The sequence below is a fragment of the Pseudophryne corroboree genome, chromosome 10 (assembly GCF_028390025.1).
Source record: "Pseudophryne corroboree isolate aPseCor3 chromosome 10, aPseCor3.hap2, whole genome shotgun sequence".
Lineage (NCBI taxonomy): Eukaryota > Metazoa > Chordata > Amphibia > Anura > Myobatrachidae > Pseudophryne > Pseudophryne corroboree.
In genome coordinates, this window is record NC_086453.1 from 42,121,986 (window position 1) to 42,147,052 (window position 25,067).

At 46.5% G+C, this 25,067-nt stretch overlaps 1 protein-coding gene across 1 annotated transcript in view; it reads right to left on the reverse strand.

Moving 5' to 3' along the window:
- Positions 1 to 25,067, reverse strand: part of LOC134965156 (sialic acid-binding Ig-like lectin 13) — a 265,550-nt gene that overhangs the window by 48,124 nt on the left and 192,359 nt on the right. The window contains exon 7 of the mRNA XM_063941678.1: positions 4,832 to 5,086. Within this exon, the coding sequence (XP_063797748.1) occupies positions 4,832 to 5,086 (255 nt within the window). The remainder of the gene's footprint in view (positions 1 to 4,831; positions 5,087 to 25,067) is intronic.

Sequence of the window (25,067 nt, forward strand, 5' to 3'; positions counted from 1 at the left end):
TAAAATGTGATACTCTAAGGTGCCATGATTCCAAAAAGTTTGGGAACCACTGCCATATTCTTACTTTTGTTGGTGCGCATATAACAATCATGATGCTTGCAAGTTCAGTACGGCCAAACTTTAGGCCTTTCTACAACAGGGCCTGGACTTGGGCCTTTGTCTCGCCTCCATCAAGGTTCATATTTCTGCCTTGTTGGTTTGGTTTCAGAGAAAAATTGCCACTCTGCCTGAGTTCATACATTCACTCAGCCTCCTTACATCCCGCCTGTGGCTCCTTGAGATCTGTTGGTAGTTCTAGAGGCATTACAGGAGCCTCCATTTGAGCCTCTTGAATCTGCAGACCTTATGTGGCTTTCCCTTAAGGTATTATTTCTACTGGCTATTGCCTCTGCTAGACGGGTGTCAGATTTGGATGCCTTGTCTTGTAGGTCTCCCATTTTGATTTTTCACCGTGCTTAGGACACGTCCTGGGTACCTACCTAAGTTGGTGTCTTCTTTCCACCTTAATCAGGAGATTGTGATTCCGGCCTTTGTCTCTCCTGAATTGTCTTCCAAACAGCGGTCTTTGGATGTGGTACGGGTTCTACATATCTATGTAAAAAGGACAGCTCCCATTTGGAAGTCTGATTGTCTCTTTATACTGTTTTGTTTTCACAAACGTGGCTGGCCTGCTAACAAGCAGACCTTGGCCAGATGGATTAGAATGGTGACTGCACATGCTTATGTATAGGCTGGATTTCCAGCTCCTGCTACCATTAAAGCCAATTCTACTCGGTCTCTTGGACCTTCTTGGGCAGCTCACCGTGGTGTGACTCTTGAACAATTGTGCAAGGTGGCTATATGGTCCTCAGTGAACATGTTAATAAAGTTCTATGCCTTTGATACATCCGCCTCCCAGGATGCTTCCTTTGGATGCTGGGTTCTTGTGCCTGCTACAGTGCATCCCCTCCCATGAGGAGCTGCTTTAGGACATCCCCAATGTTATTCCCTGTGAAACCCAGTGTACCACGCTGCAGAACACAAGATTTATGGTAAGAACCGTTGTTAAATCTCTTTCTGCGAGGTACACTGGGTTCCATAGGGCGCCCACCCAAACGCACTTAGCTTCTTTGGGTTTGTATGGCATTAGCTGCTGACACGTTCTCCTGTCGTGAGAGTGTGGTGTTTGTGGCTACTAACGGTTGTCGTCTCTTTTTACCTGTTACTGCATTGGGTTGTTTAACAAAACTGTGCTCCTGTGCACGGATGCGGGGTTATAGACGAGGCGGCACTATTCATTCTGGGAACAGTCAAAGCTTTTAGCCTGTTGGTGCTTCGGATCAAGATCCTATCTATACCTCCCGATGATATTCCCTGTTGATGATAAATATGTGGTTGTTGCACTTCTAAATGGCAGCAGTGTCCATTGTTGTTGGTCAATTTTGGTTTAGAATTAAATTTGACCTTTAGTAAATTTACCCGTAAATGAGATCTGTTTCATCAATTAATCCAACTTTGTTACTGCAAATAATTAAAACAGAAATTGCTGTTGGTACTTAACAGCCTTCCAGAATATAAGAAATCTCTGATCACCTCATATGTAACAGAAGTGCTGTAACTAGATATTTTGGTGCCCTGTGCATGAAAGAGAACTGGTGGGGCATGGTTTGACGGTGGATGTGCGTGGCCACAGAATAGTATCAATTCACATTACAATGCACAGTATTGTCCGTTATTCACATTATACCACACAGTAGTGTTACTTATACATTTTACACCACACAGTAGTACCCTTGTACATGTTATGCTATACAGTAAAGCCCCTTATACCCGTTAGGCCAGTCAGCCGATCCCTTTATACATGTTACACCAGATAACAGAGTCCCTTATACAAATTGCACAACAGTAAACCCCTTATACATGATATGCAACACATTAGTACTCGCTATACACATTATGCCACACAGTAGTACCCCTTATACACATTATGCCACAATAAAGCTCCTTCTCCTCTTTCCTCCTTCACATCATCATCATTCCTCCTTTACATTGCTTCTCATCATCAACATTCCTCCTCCTCTTTCATCATCATTCCTCCTCCCCCTCCCCACCCCACCCAGAGAGCTGCAGTGCTGCTAGCATCATTCCCCTTCCTCCTGTCAGTGCCCACCTTGCCAGCTCTTCAAGATCTCCTGAATCTGAGTCCTGCTATAACTGTCATTGTGCACTGCCTGCAGCCCGCCCCACTGCCATGACCGTCCTAATGGCTCTTTGATGCAGGGCACTGTGGGAATGGACTGACAGAGACATCATGACATCTTTCCCAGTTCTAAGAGACACTGCTGGAGCCGGGGGAGGGGGCAGACTAGAATGGGCAGGCATTTGTAGCACTTCCCACTGCAGTGTGTAATAGTAGTGGTATGCTTGGCAGAGAAGGAGCCCGGCACATCTATACTGTTATACACTGCAGCTGGTGGCTGTGCATACAGGTCACAAACACAATCACGGCTGGATGTGGCTGGTTCCGCCCACAGGGCAAATGCACTATGGCCCTCATTCCGAGTTGATCGCTTGCTAGCTACTTTTAGCAGCCGTGCAAACGCATTGTCGCCGCCCATGGGGGAGTGTATTTTCGCTTTGCGAGTATGTGAACATGTGTGCAGCTGAGCGGAACAAAAACATTTTGTGCAAAACAAGACCAGACCTGCAGTTACTTATTCTGTGCGATGATTGCAGTGACGGAGGTCCCGGAATTGACGTCAGAGACCCGCCCTGCAAATGCCTGGACATGCCTGCATTTCCCCAAACACTCCCAGAAAACGGTCAGTTAACACCCATAAACGCCCTCTTCCTGTCAATCTCCTTGCGATCGGCTGTGCGAATGGATTCTTTGCTAGAACCATTGCACAGCAACAATGCTCTTTGTACCCGTACATTGCTGGTGCACATTGTGGCGCATACGCATGCGCAGTTTTGCCAATTTTTAACCTGATTGCTGCGCTGCGAAAATCGTCAGTGAGCGATCAACTTGGAATGACCCCCTATGTGCAGTGCAGAGTCACAATCACCCTAATATGGCCTTGTGTGTAACAGTGCCATGCAGCACCTTCAGCATCCTCAATTAGTTCTGCATAGCACCAGCGCTGTGTGCCAGGCGAGTGCGGGGGTGCCCAGGCTGTCGGCTGTATGCCTGACTCTGGGTGTGGGCACAGGTAGCATATGGCAGTGCAGTCTGAGGGTTTATCAAGCAGCGAGACAGTGCTGCCATGCAGTACCTTCTGCACCCTCATGCAGAAAGAACAATGGTGCATGGTGAACTGTTTGCCACGGGTGCAGGATCCAGGGTTGGACTGGCCCACAGGGGTACAGGGGAAACCACCGGTGGGTCCTACTGCCTGGGGGCCCCACCTCCTCCTCTAGGGATCAGGTTCCAGACTGTGCTATTACTGATCTAATACATTATTATGCATGCACAAAAGTATTTACTGTATATATCTATCTAGGGGACACTTGCAAAAAGGTTAGGCAAACCAATGTGGTGGCTGGGCACACCCCCTTTAGACACTGGCCACACCCCTAAACATGGGCCCCTAAAACTCTATTCCCCCGGTGGGCCCTACATGCCCCAGTCCGACACTGGCAGTCAATGGGGGAGGGCTGTTGGCACCTTCACAATGCCATGCAGGGGACTCGTGCAGAGGGATGCAGGAGAAGGAAAGTGTTATGGGAATGTCTGATCAGTGCCCTTGGCTTCAGCTGTGTCCCAGGCTCCGGGTGCTGGGTGTGGGCACTGGAGGCATATGGCAGTGGGAAGTCTGCAGAAAGCCACCCCCCCCCCCTCCCTCCCCCTTCGCTGCCCAAATATTCTGTGTTTCTAGTGGCTCATGGAGTGTTGGGACCCCGATCAAGGAGATTACTCAGCAGGATGGCAGCATGTGATTGGTACTGCTGGGGGTCACAGTGCCTAAAGGCCCGTACACACTGGTCGATGTATCGGCCGTTCTCTTGAACGGCCGATACATCGCGGGACCGTCGGCCAGTGTGTACGGGCGATACGTCTGTGAACTCCGTCGTTCACAGACGTATCGCGTCGGCCGCGCAGCACAGCCGACAGCCAATATATCTAACGATATATTGGCGCGTCGCTGTGTGTGTACGGGGCGGTCGGCCGACCGCCCGTACACATGCTGCGGCGGCCGGCGGTGATTGACAGGTGAACTGGGCGGGCGCGAGCGCCCGCCCGCCCAGTTCATGACGTCAGTCCCCCGACGGATCGGGCTGTGTGTATGCTCAGCACACTGCCCGATCCGTACATAGATATATCTGCAGATCAATTGATCTGCAGATATATCTAATAGTGTGTACCCACCTTAAGCCTCTCCTCTCACAGCCAGTGGCATCGGCTCACACGGGATCCCCCACCGGTTGGTTCTAAATCAGAGTGGGAGAAAGGACCTTCTGATGTCACTAGGGGAGGAGACACGTCACCAGGGGGAGGAGCTATGGCCGAACAGGGTACCCGAAAAGTACCACCGGGTTACTAAAGGTAAGAGTTGGTGGCGTTTATAGTAGAGGAACTATCCCGCTTGCCTGGCTCCTCCCCCTTCTGTCGTGGCTCCTCCCCCTGATGTAAAAGGTCCCTTAGGCCACTTGGATCTAGCATCTACCATCCCCCACCTACAGAAGCAAAGGTGGGACTTAGCCAGGACATACCTTTAGCGCAAGTTAGTTCAAGATATACCATGAAAACTAGTGGTATATTTCTAACCATTTTCTATATATTTTTTTTTTTACTAAACATAGCCCATAATAATGTTTTATTTCTACTTTATTATACTGTAACAAAACTTACATTGTACAATTAAGGTGACACTTTGGTTTATTTCTCCATGTTCACTCTCTGCTACGCAGTAATATGTATCAGCAGCGCTAGACTGTATGTCCGTCAGACTGAGCTCCAGCCCTTGTCCAGTCGCACTGCTGGGAACATCGTCTCCTCCCTTCTTCCAGGTCACATTAGCTGCGGGGTTACTGTCTACCGAGCAGGTTAATCTCAGGGAGTCTCCTTCCAGCACTGTCACTGTCTCAGTTTTCGGTATTCTTTTTACTATAAAATCATAAAACAATGATTACATAAATATACAGTGTGGTCTGCAGAAAGATTAGGAGATGGCTCTCCCTGTTATCTCGTGACCACTAGCATGGCTTTACACATGCAGAAGTTAAAATGTCTACAAGAGTGTGTACCTATCATGACAACACTTACAACAGGCAGCAGAGTTTCAAGGACAGCAACATGTATCAAATTGCTTTAAAAATGTAAGCATGGCTATTGGTTATTTTACTTTGTATATATGTATGAAATACTGTACATGTAGAAAGTGTTATATGAATTGTAATGTAAATAGTGTGTGTATATTTTTATTATGTAGGTATATAGTTGAAGAAGTGTACACTTGGCAGGGAGTAGTAAGGTGCAGCAATTTATAGTTACACAGATACATAGTTACATAGTTAGTGAGGTTGAAAAGAGTCAAAATGCCCATCGGGTTCAACCTGTATTCTGTGTTAAGCTGTGCATATTATAATGCACCTGCTGAGGTAATTGTTTCGTATCTATTGACAACTATGGTTCTTGCCAGTCCCAGATATATACTGTCCATATGTTAGATGTTATAGCCCTGGATACTTTTTCCAGTTAGAAATTTGTCCAATTTGTTTTTAAATGTATTTACAGAGTCCGCCATTATTAGCTGTCCCGGCAGGGAGTTCCAAATCTTTATTGCCCTTACCGTGAAGAACCCTTTCCTACGTTGTGTATGGAATTTTCTCTCCTCTAGCCTCAGCCAGTGCCCACGTGTCCTATTCAGAATTCTTTTAATGAACAAATCCCCTGCTAACTCCTTATAGTGACCTTTTACATATTTGAAGATATTAATAAGGTCTCCTCTTAGACGCCGCTTTTCTAGTGTATACATATTTAACCTAGTATGCCTTTCCTCGTACTCCAGTGTCTCTAACCCTTTAATCAATTTAGTAGCTCGCCTTTGAACTCTTTCTAGCTCCCCTATATCTTTTTTATAATATGGTGCCCAGAACTGTACACAATATTCCAGGTGCGGGCGTACCAATGATTTGTACAGCGGCAGGATTACATCGTTGTCCCTCGACTCAATGCCCCGTTTTATGCACGCAAGCACTTTAGTTGCCTTCTTTGCTGCAATTTGACATTGTGTACTGTTACTAAGCCTTTTATCTATGAGCACCCCCAAATCTTTTTCCACCACAGTTGCCACTATATTTTCCCCTTGTAGAGTGTAGGATGCATATGTGTTTTTTATCCCAAAATGCATAACTTTGCATTTCTCTATATTGAACTTCATTCTCCATTTAGACGCCCCGGTTTCAAGTTTAAATAAGTCATTTTGTAGAGAATCCACATCACTTTCTGAATTAATTACCTTACACAGTTTAGTAGCATCTGCAAAAATTGACAATGTGCTTTCTAGGCCTAATCCTAGATCATTGATAAATATATTGAACAGTAGCGGGCCAAGTACGGACCCATGCAGTATTCCACTGACTACTGGTGCCCAGCTAGAGAACATCCCATTGACCACTACACATTGTACTTTGTTATCCAGCCAATTACTTGTCCATGTACAAATAATATATCTTAGGCAAAGTTCCCTTAATTTGAGGATCAGTCTCCCGTGAGACACTATATCGAAGGCTTTTTCAAAATCTAAATAGACCACATCCACTGCTTTTCCCTGGTCAAGCTTCTCGCTAACTTCCTTGTAGAAGCTAATTAAGTTAGTTTGACATGATCTGCCCCTTACAAACCCATGCTGACTTTTGCTAATAATTTTAGTAGTATGCAGTTAATTTTCTATGTTATCCCTCAAAAATCCTTCCAATATTTTACCCACTATAGAAGTTAAACTAACAGGTCTACAGTTACCCGGATTATTTTAGTTCCCTTTTTAAATAAGGGCACTACCTCAGCTATGCGCCTATCTTCATGCCTGATCTAATAGAATTATAGAAAATCAAGTATAGGGGTTTTGCTAGCTGTGACCTAAGCTCCATAATAACCCTCGGATGAATACAATTTGGGCCTGGTGATTTATTAATCTTTATTTTGCTTAATCTCTCCAGGACTACTTCCTCACTTAAAAGAGTATAAAGCCAAGAGTCATTATCTTCATTATCATTATGCACTAATCTCACCGTCTGATCCTCCCTGGTGAATACTGAGGAAAAAAAATTGTTCAGTATTTCCGCTTTTATTTTGTCATCATTTATCAAAGCTCCCAGTTCATCTTTTAATGGGCGTATGCTCTCCTGCTGAAACCTTTTACTGTTTATGTACTTATAAAAATTTTTAGTGTTGGTTTTAATCTCTATAGAGATTTGACTTCGTTTACAATTTTAGCTGCTCTTATTACTTTTTGCATCTTTTGTTGCATTCCTTATAATACTGGAATGACTCCTCCCCACCATTGGATTTAAATGTTTTGAAAGCACTCCTCTTTTTAGCCATTGCTACTTTGACCTTCTTATTAAGCCTCATTGGTTTGTGTTTAGTACTCCTGCGTTTATTGCTCATGGGAATGTGTGAATATTGCTATCAAGCAACCCTTTTAAAGCTACCCACATTTCTGGTTTGTCTTTACCTTGAAACAAAACTTCCCAGTCAATGTCGCTTAGTGCCCGTCTTAGCATATTGAAGTTAGCTTTATTAAAGTTAAATAATTTGGTTGATCCCTTATAGGTATGTTTCTTGAAACTGATGTTGAATGTGATCATATAGTGATCCTCCCCAACTGTAATGTATGATATAAAGTCCACATTATTGGTAATAACTAGGTCCAGAATACAGTATTATTACCTCTAGTTGGGTCCTCGACTAATTGAGACAAGTATTGAGCCTTTAATGTATTTAAGAACCTGCTGCTCCTAATTTTTACACATGAATTGTTACTCCAATTTATATCAGGATAGTTAAAATCCTCTAACACTAAGATGTCCCCCATTCCCGCAGCTGGATCATACCAGTGAAACGCGTTGAGCCTTTATTATCTGGACCTGAGCTTACCTGTTCCATCTGGACTCCGTTCTCCCAACCGGCCCGCAAAAGCCGTGTCCTCCACTGGCACAATTTGGACTTCTCTCCCATCACTGGATGTTTCATCAAACTGGTTATACCCCTACAGCTATACAAGGGACTTGTTCCAAGGCTGATGCTCATCTACAAGGGGATCTGGTAAATATTTACCAAGTACAGTGAATGCACAGAGGGAGGCTGTCCTAGCCTTTAGGAATGGACAAATCTAACATTGGAGCACGTGAGAGTTCTTAAATCTTGTCCAGAGAAGCTATACCCAAGCTTTTATTACTACTCTGAGTTAAGAGGAATTCCTTCTTTTTTAGAATTGTTATATGTGATATATTATTAAATTGTAACTTTTTTACATAGAACAAAACCATCCGTATTATTATTTTTATTTTTTGATAATATATTATTTTAACCCCATTCAGCCAGCGCTGGTACACGTTGTTTCTCAATTTGGTGTAAGAGTTGTTCCTCGTCATGTACACTAATATCCGGTTGCTTGTAGCACGTGCCAATGACTAGTTTCTTTGCTTCAGTGCCCCCACTAGTGATCTCAACCCATAGCGACTACACGTTATCTCCAGTCCCCTTGCAAATGACATCTACTAAGATTGGTTTAAGAGATGGTTTAACAAAGAGACATACCCCTCCTCTCCTTTTGGTAGCCCTATCCCTCCTGAAAAGAGAATATCCCTCCAAATACGCAGCCTAGTTGTGAGAGTTGTCCAACCATGTTTCCGTAATACCTATAATATCATACTGAGACTTTGTTGCAAGACATTCCAATTTCCCCATTTTACCTGATAGGCTTCTTGCATTCGCAAGCATACTTTTCAACTTAGTATTTGCCCTGCCCATTTGTTTTAATGGTATCTTGTGTACGAGTGTCTTTCTAGAAATACCCTAACCGACTGTTATTCTCCTCCCTCCCATTCCACCCCCATCATAATTAATACAACCTTCCCCATTACTATCTCTATTTGACCTAACATAATTTTCTATAAAACATATTGTTGAGCCATAATCATCATTAAGTAATAAATTGGAAATATCGTGGGCAATACCTGTGTCCGTAGATCCTGTGCCAATACCCATGCAAATACCTTTGCTCTTGCCGGCTGATCTTACGATCCCCCCTTCTCCACCCCCAAATTGATCACTACCCCCATCTTTACTGTTCTCACTGTTTGACCCATAACTTATAGCTAAACCCTCCCCCCAGACACCTAGTTTAAAATCTCCTCCAACCTTCTAACCATCCTTCCCCCCAGCACCGCTGGCCCCTCCTTATTCAGGTGCAGTCCATCGTGACAAAAAAGATGGCGCCTGACTGAGAAGTCCACCCAGTGTTCCAGGAACACAAACCCCTCTTTCCTGCACCAATCCCTAAGCCACACATTTACCTCCCTAATCTCCCTCTGCCTCCCTGGACTAGCGTGTGGCATGGGTAATAATTCGGAGAATATTACCTTAGAAGTCCTTGCCTTAAGTTTCTTGCCTAAATCCCTATTGTCTTTCTTAAGGACATCACACCTTCCACTAACTTTGTCATCATATAGGGATAGAAATTATTATTATGTGCCCCGTGCACCGGTAACAGAGAGAGCTGTGTGCATAGAGGGACCCGCACTCCGATAACAGGGGAGAGCCGTGTGCAGAGAGGACCCGCGCACCGGTAACAGGGGAGAGCCGTGTGCAGAGAGGAGTCATGCGCCGGTATAAGGGGGTGTATAAAAGGCGCCTCTAGCCGGTGGGGAGTCAGTCTGCAGTTAGGGGGAACTGCAGACTGACTCCCCACTGGCTAGAAGCGCCCTTTCCTCCTCATGTATGTCATAGTGTGCATCCACCCCACAAGCCGCTGCTAGCAAAAGAACTGGCTGTAAACACAGCGGTGGCTGGGGGGAGTGGTGTGAGCACCAGTTGCAGGGTCCGCTTACCAATCACCAGAGGCCACGGGGTGTTAGGGATGAAGCCTCCACCTGATTTGCAGAAGACTATCTGCCCGCAATGAGCAGTAAACAGCGGTAGAGAGCTGCAGTGGTGGCGCCAGCAAGCGGAGCAGAGGTCTGAGACCTGATATTTAAAAGTAAGGCAGGTGAATACATTGGTAGTCCGGGTTGAGGCTGAAAGAGCAGGCTGAGCTATAGCTGTCAGTTACAGCCAATTAGAGAGTCGGGGTAGTGGCCAGTCAGCAGAAGCTGAATTGGTAAAGGAGGCTGTGGATGCAGTGTGTTATAGGAAGGGTGAGATCAAAACTATGCATCACTCACCACCTCACCCAATCCCAGCTCAGGAATTAGCATAAATAATCCAATTGGAGGATATTGAAGCCAAGTTATCTGGCTTTGGATATACAGTATAGCTGTACACAGCAGAGAGACTGAGGGAGAGGGCTATTCTAATGGGACTATGAGCAGGCTCTCTCCAGGGGTTAAAGTGAGCCGGAATGGGGCTGAACTGCGTTCCGTCAGTTCCACTTGAAGACGGAATGCAGTTCCGCCTCCTCTGGATCACCTAACCCGATGTGTGCCAGCGCCGCAGGGAGATGCCGGGCGCTCACTGTTATCAGTGGCACCCGGCTCTCCCTGCACAGTGGAAGCCAGGCCGCAGGAGCTCAGTACTGAGCTCCTGCTTCTGGCTCCCAGCTCTAGTGTGCACTATGAGAGAAACGTCATGACGTCTCTCTCATAGTGCTGGGAGCCGGATGCCGGGAGGACCACAGCGGTCGGACGCGGGAGCGGGGCTTGGTAAGTATGGTGCTTTTTGTTTTTTTTTAAGGCATGTTTGCTGGGGGCAAGCTACAGGGGGCAAACTACAAGGGGTAAACTACTGGGGGCAAATTACAGGGGCGCATTACTACTGGGGCATTACTACTTGGGGCACACTACTGGGTTCATAACTACAGGGGCTAAACTACTGGAGGCATTACTATTTGGGGACTAAACTACAGGGGGGCATTACTACAGGGGGGCTAAACTGCAAGGGGCATTACTACAGGGGGCTAAACTACAAGGGGGCAAACTACAGAGGGAATTGCTACTGGGGGCATTACAACTTGGGGCAAGCCACATGGGGCTAAACTACAGGGGGGCATTACTACTGGGGCATTACTACTGGGGGCAAACTACAGGGGCATTACTACAGTGGGGCTTAACTACAAGGGGGTATTACTACTGGGGGCTAAACGACTGGGGGCATTACTAATGGCGGCAATACTACACAGGGGCATTACCATTAAGGGCATTACTAATGGGGGCACTACTAATGAGGGCATTGTAAAGGGGGCACTTCAAAAGGGGCATCACTCCTGGGGGCATTGCATAAGGGGCACCACTACTATGGGCTCTATAAAAGGGGCACTACCAGTACAGTGGACATTGCATAAGGAGAACTGCTACTGTGGTCATTGTAAAAGGGGCACTACTGCTGTTGGCATTGTGTATTACGGGGTGCTACTACTGTGGGCATTATTACTATTGTGTGACCACGCCCCTTCCGGTTTGAGACCATGCTCTTTTTTGGTGCGCACAATACTTTTATTGCATGGGCGCTGGGGAACGGGGGTGGTGAGTTCCATCACCTCTCTAGGACCACTTTAAGCACTGGCTCTCTCTAATATTGAAACAGAAAAAGAGACTAGACTTTATTCAATAAGAGCTTGGAAAAAGTATTATCCCTTTACCATTACAGCAGTCAATAACTCAGTGAGTGTGAGTGTTTCTATACTATACCAGTAATATATATACATATATATATATATATATGTGTATATATATGTATATATATATATATATATATATATATATATAGTGTATATATATATAATATATATATATACTCACACTGTAATGTATGGACTATTTGTAAGTAAAGCATATGTTAGCTTCAGGAAACTGAGTTATTAAAGTAAATGTTATAAGTAAACTGCTACAGCTGCAAAGAAGTACAGTATATAGTACATTGGTGGGACAAAGAGAACTTAATAGACTATATTGCTGTGTCAGATGCTGTATTCTATAGAGATGGAAATTTTAATCATTCTCATATATATATATATATATATATATATATATATATACCAAACAAAGAACCCAGCACTCTCCTAAGCAGCTTCATTCACCTTAATGCTTTAATATACATCTAAATAAATAATGGGGTTTTGGTTTATGAATTGTACAAATCATTTAAGCTTGCGGCCCACTCCACGGGACCCCATTTCACCGCAAGTCCTACTCTATCACAAACTTTCACATAGATTTTATAGAAATATATATACTAAAAAAGAGTGAAGGCACACTCAATGAGCAAGTATAACATAGAGATGAGCGCCTGAAATTTTTCGGGTTTTGTGTTTTGGTTTTGTGTTCGGTTCCGCGGCCGTGTTTTGGGTTCGAACGCGTTTTGGCAAAACTTCACCGAATTTTTTTTGTCGGATTCGGGTGTGTTTTGGATTCGGGTGTTTTTTTCAAAAAACACTGAAAAACAGCTTAAATCATAGAATTTGGGGGTCATTTTGATCCCAAAGTATTATTAACCTCAAAAACCATAATTTACACTCATTTTCAGTCTATTCTGAATACCTCACACCTCACAATATTATTTTTAGTCCTAAAATTTGCACCGAGGTCGCTGTGTGAGTAAGATAAGCGACCCTAGTGGCCGACACAAACACCGGGCCCATCTAGGAGTGGCACTGCAGTGTCACGCAGGATGTCCCTTCCAAAAAACCCTCCCCAAACAGCACATGACGCAAAGAAAAAAAGAGGCGCAATGAGGTAGCTGTGTGAGTAAGATTAGCGACCCTAGTGGCCGACACAAACACCGGGCCCATCTAGGAGTGGCACTGCAGTGTCACGCAGGATGTCCCTTCCAAAAAACCCTCCCCAAACAGCACATGACGCAAAGAAAAAAAGAGGCGCAATGAGGTAGCTGTGTGAGTAAGATTAGCGACCCTAGTGGCCGACACAAACACCGGGCCCATCTAGGAGTGGCACTGCAGTGTCACGCAGGATGTCCCTTCCAAAAAACCCTCCCCAAACAGCACATGACGCAAAGAAAAAAAGAGGCGCAATGAGGTAGCTGTGTGAGTAAGATTAGCGACCCTAGTGGCCGACACAAACACCGGGCCCATCTAGGAGTGGCACTGCAGTGTCACGCAGGATGTCCCTTCCAAAAAACCCTCCCCAAACAGCACATGACGCAAAGAAAAAAAGAGGCGCAATGAGGTAGCTGACTGTGTGAGTAAGATTAGCGACCCTAGTGGCCGACACAAACACCGGGCCCATCTAGGAGTGGCACTGCAGTGTCACGCAGGATGTCCCTTCCAAAAAAACCCTCCCCAATCAGCACATGATGCAAAGAAAAAGAAAAGAAAAAAGAGGTGCAAGATGGAATTGTCCTTGGGCCCTCCCACCCACCCTTATGTTGTATAAACAAAACAGGACATGCACACTTTAACCAACCCATCATTTCAGTGACAGGGTCTGCCACACGACTGTGACTGATATGACGGGTTGGTTTGGACCCCCCCCAAAAAAGAAGCAATTAATCTCTCCTTGCACAAACTGGCTCTACAGAGGCAAGATGTCCACCTCATCTTCACCCTCCGATATATCACCGTGTACATCCCCCTCCTCACAGATTATCAATTCGTCCCCACTGGAATCCACCATCTCAGCTCCCTGTGTACTTTGTGGAGGCAATTGCTGCTGGTCAATGTCTCCGCGGAGGAATTGATTATAATTCATTTTAATGAACATCATCTTCTCCACATTTTCTGGATGTAACCTCGTACGCCGATTGCTGACAAGGTGAGCGGCGGCACTAAACACTCTTTCGGAGTACACACTTGTGGGAGGGCAACTTAGGTAGAATAAAGCCAGTTTGTGCAAGGGCCTCCAAATTGCCTCTTTTTCCTGCCAGTATAAGTACGGACTGTGTGACGTGCCTACTTGGATGCGGTCACTCATATAATCCTCCACCATTCTATCAATGTTGAGAGAATCATATGCAGTGACAGTAGACGACATGTCCGTAATCGTTGTCAGGTCCTTCAGTCCGGACCAGATGTCAGCATCAGCAGTCGCTCCAGACTGCCCTGCATCACCGCCAGCGGGTGGGCTCGGAATTCTGAGCCTTTTCCTCGCACCCCCAGTTGCGGGAGAATGTGAAGGAGGAGATGTTGACAGGTCGCGTTCCGCTTGACTTGACAATTTTGTCACCAGCAGGTCTTTCAACCCCAGCAGACCTGTGTCTGCCGGAAAGAGAGATCCAAGGTAGGCTTTAAATCTAGGATCGAGCACGGTGGCCAAAATGTAGTGCTCTGATTTCAACAGATTGACCACCCGTGAATCCTTGTTAAGCGAATTAAGGGCTGCATCCACAAGTCCCACATGCCTAGCGGAATCGCTCCGTGTTAGCTCCTCCTTCAATGCCTCCAGCTTCTTCTGCAAAAGCCTGATGAGGGGAATGACCTGACTCAGGCTGGCAGTGTCTGAACTGACTTCACGTGTGGCAAGTTCAAAGGGCATCAGAACCTTGCACAACGTTGAAATCATTCTCCACTGCACTTGAGACAGGTGCATTCCACCTACTATATCGTGCTCAATTGTATAGGCTTGAATGGCCTTTTGCTGCTCCTCCAACCTCTGAAGCATATAGAGGGTTGAATTCCACCTCGTTACCACTTCTTGCTTCAGATGATGGCAGGGCAGGTTCAGTAGTTTTTGGTGGTGCTCCAGTTTTCTGTACGTGGTGCCTGTACGCCGAAAGTGTCCCGCAATTCTTCTGGCCACCGACAGCATCTCTTGCACGCCCCTGTCGTTTTTTAAAAAATTCTGCACCACCAAATTCAAGGTATGTGCAAAACATGGGACGTGCTGGAATTGGCCCAGATTTAATGCACACACAATATTGGTGGCGTTGTCCGATGCCACAAATCCACAGGAGAGTCCAATTGGGGTAAGCCATTCCGCGATGATCTTCCTCAGTTGCCGTAAGAGGTTTTCAGCTGTGTGCGTATTCTGGAAAGCGGTGATACAAAGCGTAGCCTGCCTAGGAAAGAGTTGGCATTTGCGAGATGCTGCTACTGGTGCCGCCGCTGCTGTTCTTGCGGCGGGAGTCCATACATCTACCCAGTGGGCTGTCACAGTCATATAGTCCTGACCCTGCCCTGCTCCACTTGTCCACATGTCCGTGGTTAAGTGGACATTGGGTACAGCTGCATTTTTTAGGACACTGGTGACTCTTTTTCTGAGGTCTGTGTACATTTTCGGTATCGCCTGCCTAGAGAAATGGAACCTAGATGGTATTTGGTACCGGGGACACAGTACCTCCAACAAGTCTCTAGTTGGCTCTGCAGTAATGATGGATACCGGAACCACGTTTCTCACCACCCAGGATGCCAAGGCCTCAGTTATCCGCTTTGCAGTAGGATGACTGCTGTGATATTTCATCTTCCTCGCAAAGGACTGTTGAACAGTCAATTGCTTACTGGAAGTAGTACAAGTGGGCTTACGACTTCCCCTCTGGGATGACCATCGACTCCCAGCGGCAACAACAGCAGCGCCAGCAGCAGTAGGCGTTACACGCAAGGATGCATCGGAGGAATCCCAGGCAGGAGAGGACTCGTCAGAATTGCCAGTGACATGGCCTGCAGGACTATTGGCATTCCTGGGGAAGGAGGAAATTGACACTGAGGGAGTTGGTGGGGTGGTTTGCGTGAGCTTGGTTACAAGAGGAAGGGATTTACTGGTCAGTGGACTGCTTCCGCTGTCACCCAAAGTTTTTGAACTTGTCACTGACTTATTATGAATGCGCTGCAGGTGACGTATAAGGGAGGATGTTCCGAGGTGGTTAACGTCCTTACCCCTACTTATTACAGCTTGACAAAGGGAACACACGGCTTGACACCTGTTGTCCGCATTTCTGGTGAAATACCTCCACACCGAAGAGCTGATTTTTTTGGTATTTTCACCTGGCATGTCAACGGCCATATTCCTCCCACGGACAACAGGTGTCTCCCCGGGTGCCTGACTTAAACAAACCACCTCACCATCAGAATCCTCCTGGTCAATTTCCTCCCCAGCGCCAGCAACACCCATATCCTCCTCATCCTGGTGTACTTCAACACTGACATCTTCAATCTGACTATCAGGAACTGGACTGCGGGTGCTCCTTCCAGCACTTGCAGGGGGCGTGCAAATGGTGGAAGGCGCATGCTCTTCACGTCCAGTGTTGGGAAGGTCAGGCATCGCAACCGACACAATTGGACTCTCCTTGTGGATTTGGGATTTCAAAGAACGCACAGTTCTTTGCGGTGCTTTGCCTTTTGCCAGCTTGAGTCTTTTCAGTTTTCTAGCGAGAGGCTGAGTGCTTCCATCCTCATGTGAAGCTGAACCACTAGCCATGAACATAGGCCAGGGCCTCAGCCGTTCCTTGCCACTCCGTGTGGTAAATGGCATATTGGCAAGTTTACGCTTCTCCTCCGACAATTTTATTTTAGGTTTTGGAGTCCTTTTTTTACTGATATTTGGTGTTTTGGTTTTGACATGCTCTGTACTATGCCATTGGGCATCGGCCTTGGCAGACGACGTTGCTGGCATTTCATCGTCTCGGCCATGACTAGTGGCAGCAGCTTCAGCACGAGGTGGAAGTGGATCTTGATCTTTCCCTAATTTTGGAACCTCAACATTTTTGTTCTCCATATTTTAATAGGCACAACTAAAAGGCACCTCAGGTAAACAATGGAGATGGATGGATTGGATACTAGTATACAATTATGGACGGGCTGCCGAGTGCCGACACAGAGGTAGCCACAGCCGTGAACTACCGCACTGTACTGTGTCTGCTGCTAATATATAGACTGGTTGATAAAGAGATAGTATACTCGTAACTAGTATGTATGTATAAAGAAAGAAAAAAAAACCACGGTTAGGTGGTATATACAATTATGGACGGGCTGCCGAGTGCCGACACAGAGGTAGCCACAGCCGTGAACTACCGCACTGTACTGTGTCTGCTGCTAATATATAGACTGGTTGATAAAGAGATAGTATACTCGTAACTAGTATGTATGTATAAAGAAAGAAAAAAAAACCACGGTTAGGTGGTATATACAATTATGGACGGGCTGCCGAGTGCCGACACAGAGGTAGCCACAGCCGTGAACTACCGCACTGTACTGTGTCTGCTGCTAATATATAGACTGGTTGATAAAGAGATAGTATACTCGTAACTAGTATGTATGTATAAAGAAAGAAAAAAAAACCACGGTTAGGTCACTGGTATATACAATTATGGACGGGCTGCCGAGTGCCGACACAGAGGTAGCCACAGCCGTGAACTACCGCACTGTACTGTGTCTGCTGCTAATATAGACTGGTTGATAAAGAGATAGTATACTACTAATATTATATACTGGTGGTCAGGTCACTGGTCACTAGTCACACTGGCAGTGGCACTCCTGCAGCAAAAGTGTGCACTGTTTAATTTTAATATAATATTATGTACTCCTGGCTCCTGCTATAACCTATAACTGGCACTGCAGTAGTGCTCCCCAGTCTCCCCCACAATTATAAGCTGTGTGAGCTGAGCAGTCAGACAGATATATAATATATATAGATGATGCAGCACACTGGCCTGAGCCTGAGCAGTGCACACAGATATGGTATGTGACTGAGTCACTGTGTGCTGTGTATCGCTTTTTTCAGGCAGAGAACGGATTATAAATAAAAGTGGTGGTCACTGGTCACTATCAGCAAAACTCTGCACTGTACACTACTGAGTACTCCTAATGCTCCCCAAAATTAGTAAATCAAGTGTCTCTCTAATCTATTCTAATTCTAAACAGAGAGGACGCCAGCCACGTCCTCTCCCTATCAATCTCAATGCACGTGTGAAAATGGCGGCGACGCGCGGCTCCTTATATAGAATCCGAGTCTCGCGATAGAATCCGAGCCTCGCGAGAATCCGACAGCGTCATGATGACGTTCGGGCGCGCTCGGGTTAACCGAGCAAGGCGGGAAGATCCGAGTCGCTCGGACCCGTGGAAAAAAACATGAAGTTCTGGCGGGTTCGGATTCAGAGAAACCGAACCCGCTCATCTCTAGTATAACAAGTAATTTAATACAATAATAAAGGCTCACATACATCTCAGTTTAAAACAGCAGGCTCACGAACAGATCCCTAATGCCTCCAGATAGCAGCTGGTGAATCGTTCCTTGTAGCTTATTCAGCAAACAGTCTCTTTAGCGTTTGAGCTCACGGACTCTGTAACACACTCCAACAGATTAGAGCTGTCCTTCCCGGCCACGCCCAACGCGTGAGCTCAAACGCGAAAGAGACTGTTTGCTGAATGAACTACAAGGAACGATTCACCAGCTGCTATCTGGAGGCATTAGGGATCTGTTCGTGAGCCTGCTGTTTTCTCTGACGTCCTAAGTGGATGCTGGGGACTCCGTCAGGACCATGGGGAATAGCGGCTCTGCAGGAGACAGGGCACAAAAGTAAAAGCTTTAGGATCAGGTGGTGTGCACTGGCTCCTCCCCCTATGACCCTCCTCCAAGCCTCTGTTAGGTTTTTGTGCCCGGCCGAGAAGGGTGCAATCTAGGTGGCTCTCCTAAAGAGCTGCTTAGAGTAAAAGTTTTGTTAGGTTTTTTATTTTCAGTGAGTCCTGCTGGCAACAGGCTCACTGCAACGAGGGACTTAGGGGAGAAGAAGTGAACTCACCTGCGTGCAGGATGGATTGGCTTCTTAGGCTACTGGACACTAGCTCCAGAGGGACGATCACAGGTACAGCCTGGATGGGTCACCGGAGCCGCGCCGCCGGCCCCCTTGCAGATGCTGAAGAGAGAAGAGGTCCAGAAATCGGCGGCTGAAGACTTCTCAGTCTTCATGAGTTAGCGCACAGCACTGCAGCTGTGCGCCATTGCTCTCAGCACACTTCACACCAACGGTCACTGAAGGTGCAGGGCGCTGGGGGGGGCGCCCTGGGCAGCAATGAAAGTACCTATGCTGGCTAAAAATACATCACATATAGCCTCTGGGGCTATATGGATGTATTTAACCCCTGCCAGGTTGTCAGAAAAACGGGAGAAGAAGCCCGCCGAAAAGGGGGCGGGGCCTATTCTCCTCAGCACACAGCGCCATTTTCCTACACAGCTCCGCTGCTAGGAAGGCTCCCAGGCTCTCCCCTGCACTGCACTACAGAAACAGGGTTAAAACAGAGAGGGGGGGCACTTATTTGGCGATATTATTATATATTAAGATGCTATAAGGGAAAACACTTATATAAGGTTGTCCCTGTATAATTATAGCGTTTTGGTGTGTGCTGGCAAACTCTCCCTCTGTCTCCCCAAAGGGCTAGTGGGGTCCTGTCCTCTATCAGAGCATTCCCTGTGTGTGTGCTGTGTGTCGGTACGTGTGTGTCGACATGTATGAGGACGATGTTGGTGAGGAGGCGGAGCAATTGCCTGTAATGGTGATGTCACTCTCTAGGGAGTCGACACCGGAATGGATGGCTTATTTAGGGAATTACGTGATAATGTCAACACGCTGCAAGGTCGGTTGACGACATGAGACGGCCGGCAAACCAATTAGTACCTGTCCAGGCGTCTCAAACACCGTCAGGGGCTTTAAAACGCCCATTTACCTCAGTCGGTCGACACAGACACAGACACGGACACTGACTCCAGTGTCGACGGTGAAGAAACAAACGTATTTTCCATTAGGGCCACACGTTACATGTTAAGGGCAATGAAGGAGGTACAAGTACCACAAAAAAGGGTATTATGTGGGGTGTGAAAAAACTACCTGTAGTTTTTCCTGAATCAGATAAATTAAATGAAGTGTGTGATGATGCGTGGGTTTCCCCCGATAGAAAATTATTGGCGTTATACCCTTTCCCGCCAGAAGTTAGGGCGCGTTGGGAAACACCCCTTAGGGTGGATAAGGCGCTCACACGCTTATCAAAACAAGTGGCGTTACCGTCTCCAGATACGGCCGCCCTCAAGGAGCCAGCTAATAGGAGGCTGGAAAATATCCTAAAAAGTATATACACACATACTGGTGTTATACTGCGACCAGCGATCGCCTCAGCCTGGATGTGCAGCGCTGGGGTGGCTTGGTCGGATTCCCTGACTGAAAATATTGATACCCTTGACAGGGACAGTATTTTATTGACTATAGAGCATTTAAAGGATGCATTTCTATATATGCGAGATGCACAGAGGGATATTTGCACTCTGGCATCAAGAGTAAGTGCGATGTCCATATCTGCCAGAAGATGTTTATGGACACGACAGTGGTCAGGTGATGCAGATTCCAAACGGCACATGGAAGTATTGCCGTATAAAGGGGAGGAGTTATTTGGGGTCGGTCCATCGGACCTGGTGGCCACGGCAACAGCTGGAAAATCCACTTTTTTTTTACCCCAAGGTCACATCTCAGCAGAAAAAGACACCGTCTTTTCAGCCTCAGTCCTTTCGTTCCCATAAGGGCAAGCGGGCAAAAGGCCAGTCATATCTGCCCAGGGATAGAGGAAAGGGAAGAAGACTGCAGTAGGCAGCCCCTTCCCAGGAACAGAAGCCCTCCACCGCTTCTGCCAAGTCCTCAGCATGACGCTGGGGCCGTACAAGCGGACTCAGGTGCGGTGGGGGGTCGTCTCAAGAGTTTCAGCGCGCAGTGGGCTCACTCGCAAGTGGACCCCTGGATCCTACAAGTAGTATCCCAGGGGTACAGATTGGAAATTCGAGACGTCTCCCCCTCGCAGGTTCCTGAAGTCTGCTTTACCAACGTCTCCCTCCGACAGGGAGGCAGTATTGGAAACAATTCACAAGCTGTATTCCCAGCAGGTGATAATCAAAGAACCCATCCTACAACAAGGAAAGGGGTATTATTCCACACTATATTGTGGTACTGAAGCCAGACGGCTCGGTGAGACCTATTCTAAATCTGAAATCTTTGAACACTTACATACAAAGGTTCAAATCAAGATGGAGTCACTCAGAGCAGTGATAGCGAACCAGGAAGAAGGGGACTATATGGTGTCCCTGGACATCAAGGATGCTTACCTCCATGTCCCAATTTGCCCTTCTCACCAAGGGTACCTCAGGTTCGTGGTACAGAACTGTCACTATCAGTTTCAGACGCTGCCGTTTGGATTGTCCACGGCACTCCGGGTCTTTACCAAGGTAATGGCCGAAATGGCCGAAATGATGATTCTTCTTCAAAGAAAAGGCGTCTTAATTATCCCTTACTTGGACGATCTCCTGATAAGGGCAAGGTCCAGAGAACAGTTGGAGGTCGGAGTAGCACTATCTCAAGTAGTTCTACGACAGCACGGGTGGATTCTAAATATTCCAAAATCGCAGCTGTTTCCGACGACACGTCTGCTGTTCCTAGGGATGATTCTGGACACAGTCCAGAAAAAGGTGTTTCTCCCGGAGTTATCCGAGCTAGTCAGAAACCTCCTTAAACCAGGCCAAGTGTCAGTGCATCAATGCACAAGAGTCCTGGGAAAAATGGTGGCTTCTTACGAAGCGATTCCATTCGGCAGATTTCACGCAATAATTTTTCAGTGGGATCTGCTGGACGAATGGTCCGGATCGCATCTTCAGATGCATCAGCGGATAATCCTGTCTCCAAGGACAAGGGTGTCTCTTCTGTAGTGGCTGCAGAGTGCTCATCTACTAGAGGGCAGCACATTCGGCATTCAGGACTGGGTTCTGGTGACCACGGATGCCAGCCTGAGAGGCTGGGGAGCAGTCACACAGGGAAGAAATTTCCAAGGAGTGTGGTCAAGTCTGGAGACTTCTCTCCACATAAATAAACTGGAGCTAAGGGCAATTTACAATGCTCTGAGCCTAGGAAGACCTCTGCTTCAAAGTCAACGGGTGCTGATCCAGTCGGACAACATCACGGCAGTCGCCCACGTAAACAGACAGGGCGGCACAAGAAGCAGGAGGGCAATGGCAGCAAGGATTCTTCGCTGGGCAAAAAATCATGTGATAACACTGTCAGCGGTGTTCATTCCGGGAGTGGACAACTGGGAAGCAGACTTCCTCAGCAGGAACGATCTCCACCCGGGAGAGTGGGGACTTCATCTGGAAGTCTTCCACATGATTGTGAACCGTTGGGAAAGACCAAAGGTGGACATGATGGCGTCCCGTCTGAACAAAAAACTGGACAGGTATTGCGCCAGGTCAAGAGACCCTCAGGCAATAGCTGGGACGCTCTGGTAACACCGTGGGTGTACCAGTCGGTGTATGTGTTCCCTCCTCTGCCTCTCATACCCAAGGTACTGAGAATTATAAGACGGAGAGGAGTAAGAACTATACTCGTGGCTCCGGATTGGCCAAGAAGGACTTGGTACCCGGAACTTCAAGAGATACTAAGAAGGGACTTGCTTCAGCAAGGATCATGTCTGTTCCAAGACTTACCGCGGCTGCGTTTGACGGCATGGCGGTTGAACGCCGGATCCTAAGGGAAAAAGGCATTCCGGAAGAGGTCATCCCTACCCTGGTCAGAGCCAGGAAGGAGGTGACCGCACAACATTATCACCGCATTTGGCGAAAATATGTTGCATGGTGTGAGGCCAGGAAGGCCCCCACGGAGGAATTTCAACTCGGTCGATTCCTGCATTTCCTACAAACAGGAGTGTCTATGGGCCTCAAATTGGGGTCCATTAAGGTTCAAATTTCGGCCCTGTCGATTTTCTTCCAGAAAGAATTGGCTTCAGTTCCTGAAGTCCAGAAGTTTGTCAAGGGAGTACTGCATATACAACCCCCTTTTGTGCCTCCAGTGGCACTGTGGGATCTCAACGTAGTTCTGGGATTCCTCAAATCACATTGGTTTAAACCGCTAAAATTTGTGGATTTGAAATATCTCACATGGAAAGTGACCATGCTGTTGGCCCTGGCCTCGGCCAGGCGAGTGTCAGAATTGGCGGCTTTGTCTCACAAAAGCCCATATCTGATTTTCCATTCGGACAGGGCAGAGCTGCGGTTTCGTCCCCAGTTTCTCCCTAAGGTGGTGTCAGCGTTTCACCTGAACCAGCTTATTGTGGTACCTGCGGCTACTAGGGACTTGGAGGACTCCAAGTTGCTAGATGTTGTCAGGGCCCTGAAAATATAGGTTTCCAGGACGGCTGGAGTCAGGAAAACTGACTTGCTGTTATCCTGTATGCACCCAACAAACTGGGTGCTCTTGCTTCTAAGCAGACGATTGCTAGTTGGATGTGTAGTACAATTCAGCTTGCACATTCGGTGGCAGGCCTGCCACAGCCAAAATATGTAAATGCCCATTCCACAAGGAAGGTGGGCTCATCTTGGGCGGCTGCCCGAGGGGTCTCGGCTTTACAACTTTGCCGAGCTGCTACTTGGTCAGGGGCAAACACGTTTGAAAAATTCTACAAATTTGATACCCTGGCTGAGGAGGACCTGGAGTTCTCTCATTCGGTGCTGCAGAGTCATCCGCACTCTCCCGCCCGTTTGGGAGCTTTGGTATAATCCCCATGGTCCTGACGGAGTCCCCAGCATCCACTTAGGACGTCAGAGAAAATAAGAATTTACTTACCGATAATTCTATTTCTCGTAGTCCGTAGTGGATGCTGGGCGCCCATCCCAAGTGCGAATTGTCTGCAATACTTGTACATAGTTATTGTTACAAAAATCGGGTTATTATTGTTGTGAGCCATCTTTTCAGAGGCTCCGCTGTTATCATGCTGTTAACTGGGTTCAGATCACAGGTTGTACAGTGTGATTGGTGTGGCTGGTATGAGTCTTACCCGGGATTCAAAATCCTTCCTTATTGTGTACGCTCGTCCAGGCACAGTATCCTAACTGAGGCTTGGAGGAGGGTCATAGGGGGAGGAGCCAGTGCACACCACCTGATCCTAAAGCTTTTACTTTTGTGCCCTGTCTCCAGCGGAGCCGCTATTCCCCATGGTCCTGACGGAGTCCCCAGCATCCACTACGGACTACGAGAAATAGAATTATCAGTAAGTAAATTCTTATTTTAAACTGAGATGTATGTGAGCCTTTATTATTGTATTAAATTACTTGTTATACTTGCTCATTGAGTGCGCCTTCACTCTTTTTTAGTGCACATTGGAACTATACAGCTGTGGTTACGCTGTTCATTGAAATGCCTGCACTTGCATCAATTTATTCACGGACCAAACAAACAGGAGAACTGAGGACATTTATTGCACAACCATTCCTGCATTTGTATATATATATATTATATATATATATATATATGACAAGAATTACTCTCCCACTGCGCTATTTCAAATAAAACACTAAAATTAATTAATTATATGGCTGCCTGTATCCTCTAAGTTCCCTGTTAGGAGGAACTAAATGTGTGAAAATCTGAAACGAAATAGAGGAGATGGCGCCAAGGGAGTTATATCAACGCCCTACCTATAAACGGACCCTTACAGTACTCTCCGGATAAATTACATCAGATAACAAATACTAACATAAAAATTTATTAAAACAACATATAAACCCGACACAAATGTTCATAAGTATACAGAGTTGATACATTTACATTTGTCGCACAATTTGAACAATCAGTTTGTAGTGATGAGAAAAAAGCGTAGATATATCACTACGATTTCCTCCTTCTCCTTATTGTAGATTCGGAGGTAACATCAGATAATAGATAGATAAATAACCCAACGCGTTTCGTCTTGTTCCAAGACTTCATCAGGGGTAAAATCTCTTCATTTCAGAACATATTGTCAGCACATAAAAGGTCATTCAAAGATGTAATAACAACGTTTCAATATTTCAATGGGACTTGATTGATACAGCGAGGACCATACCTCATATATCATCAGCTTGAGTCTGACATTCAGATATTCGAATATGGGGAAGATTCATATGTGTATAGAATCTAACTGGTTCGCAAGCATAAGGAACCTCGTCAGTCAGCAGCTTGAACCTGACACTCAGAGACTCAG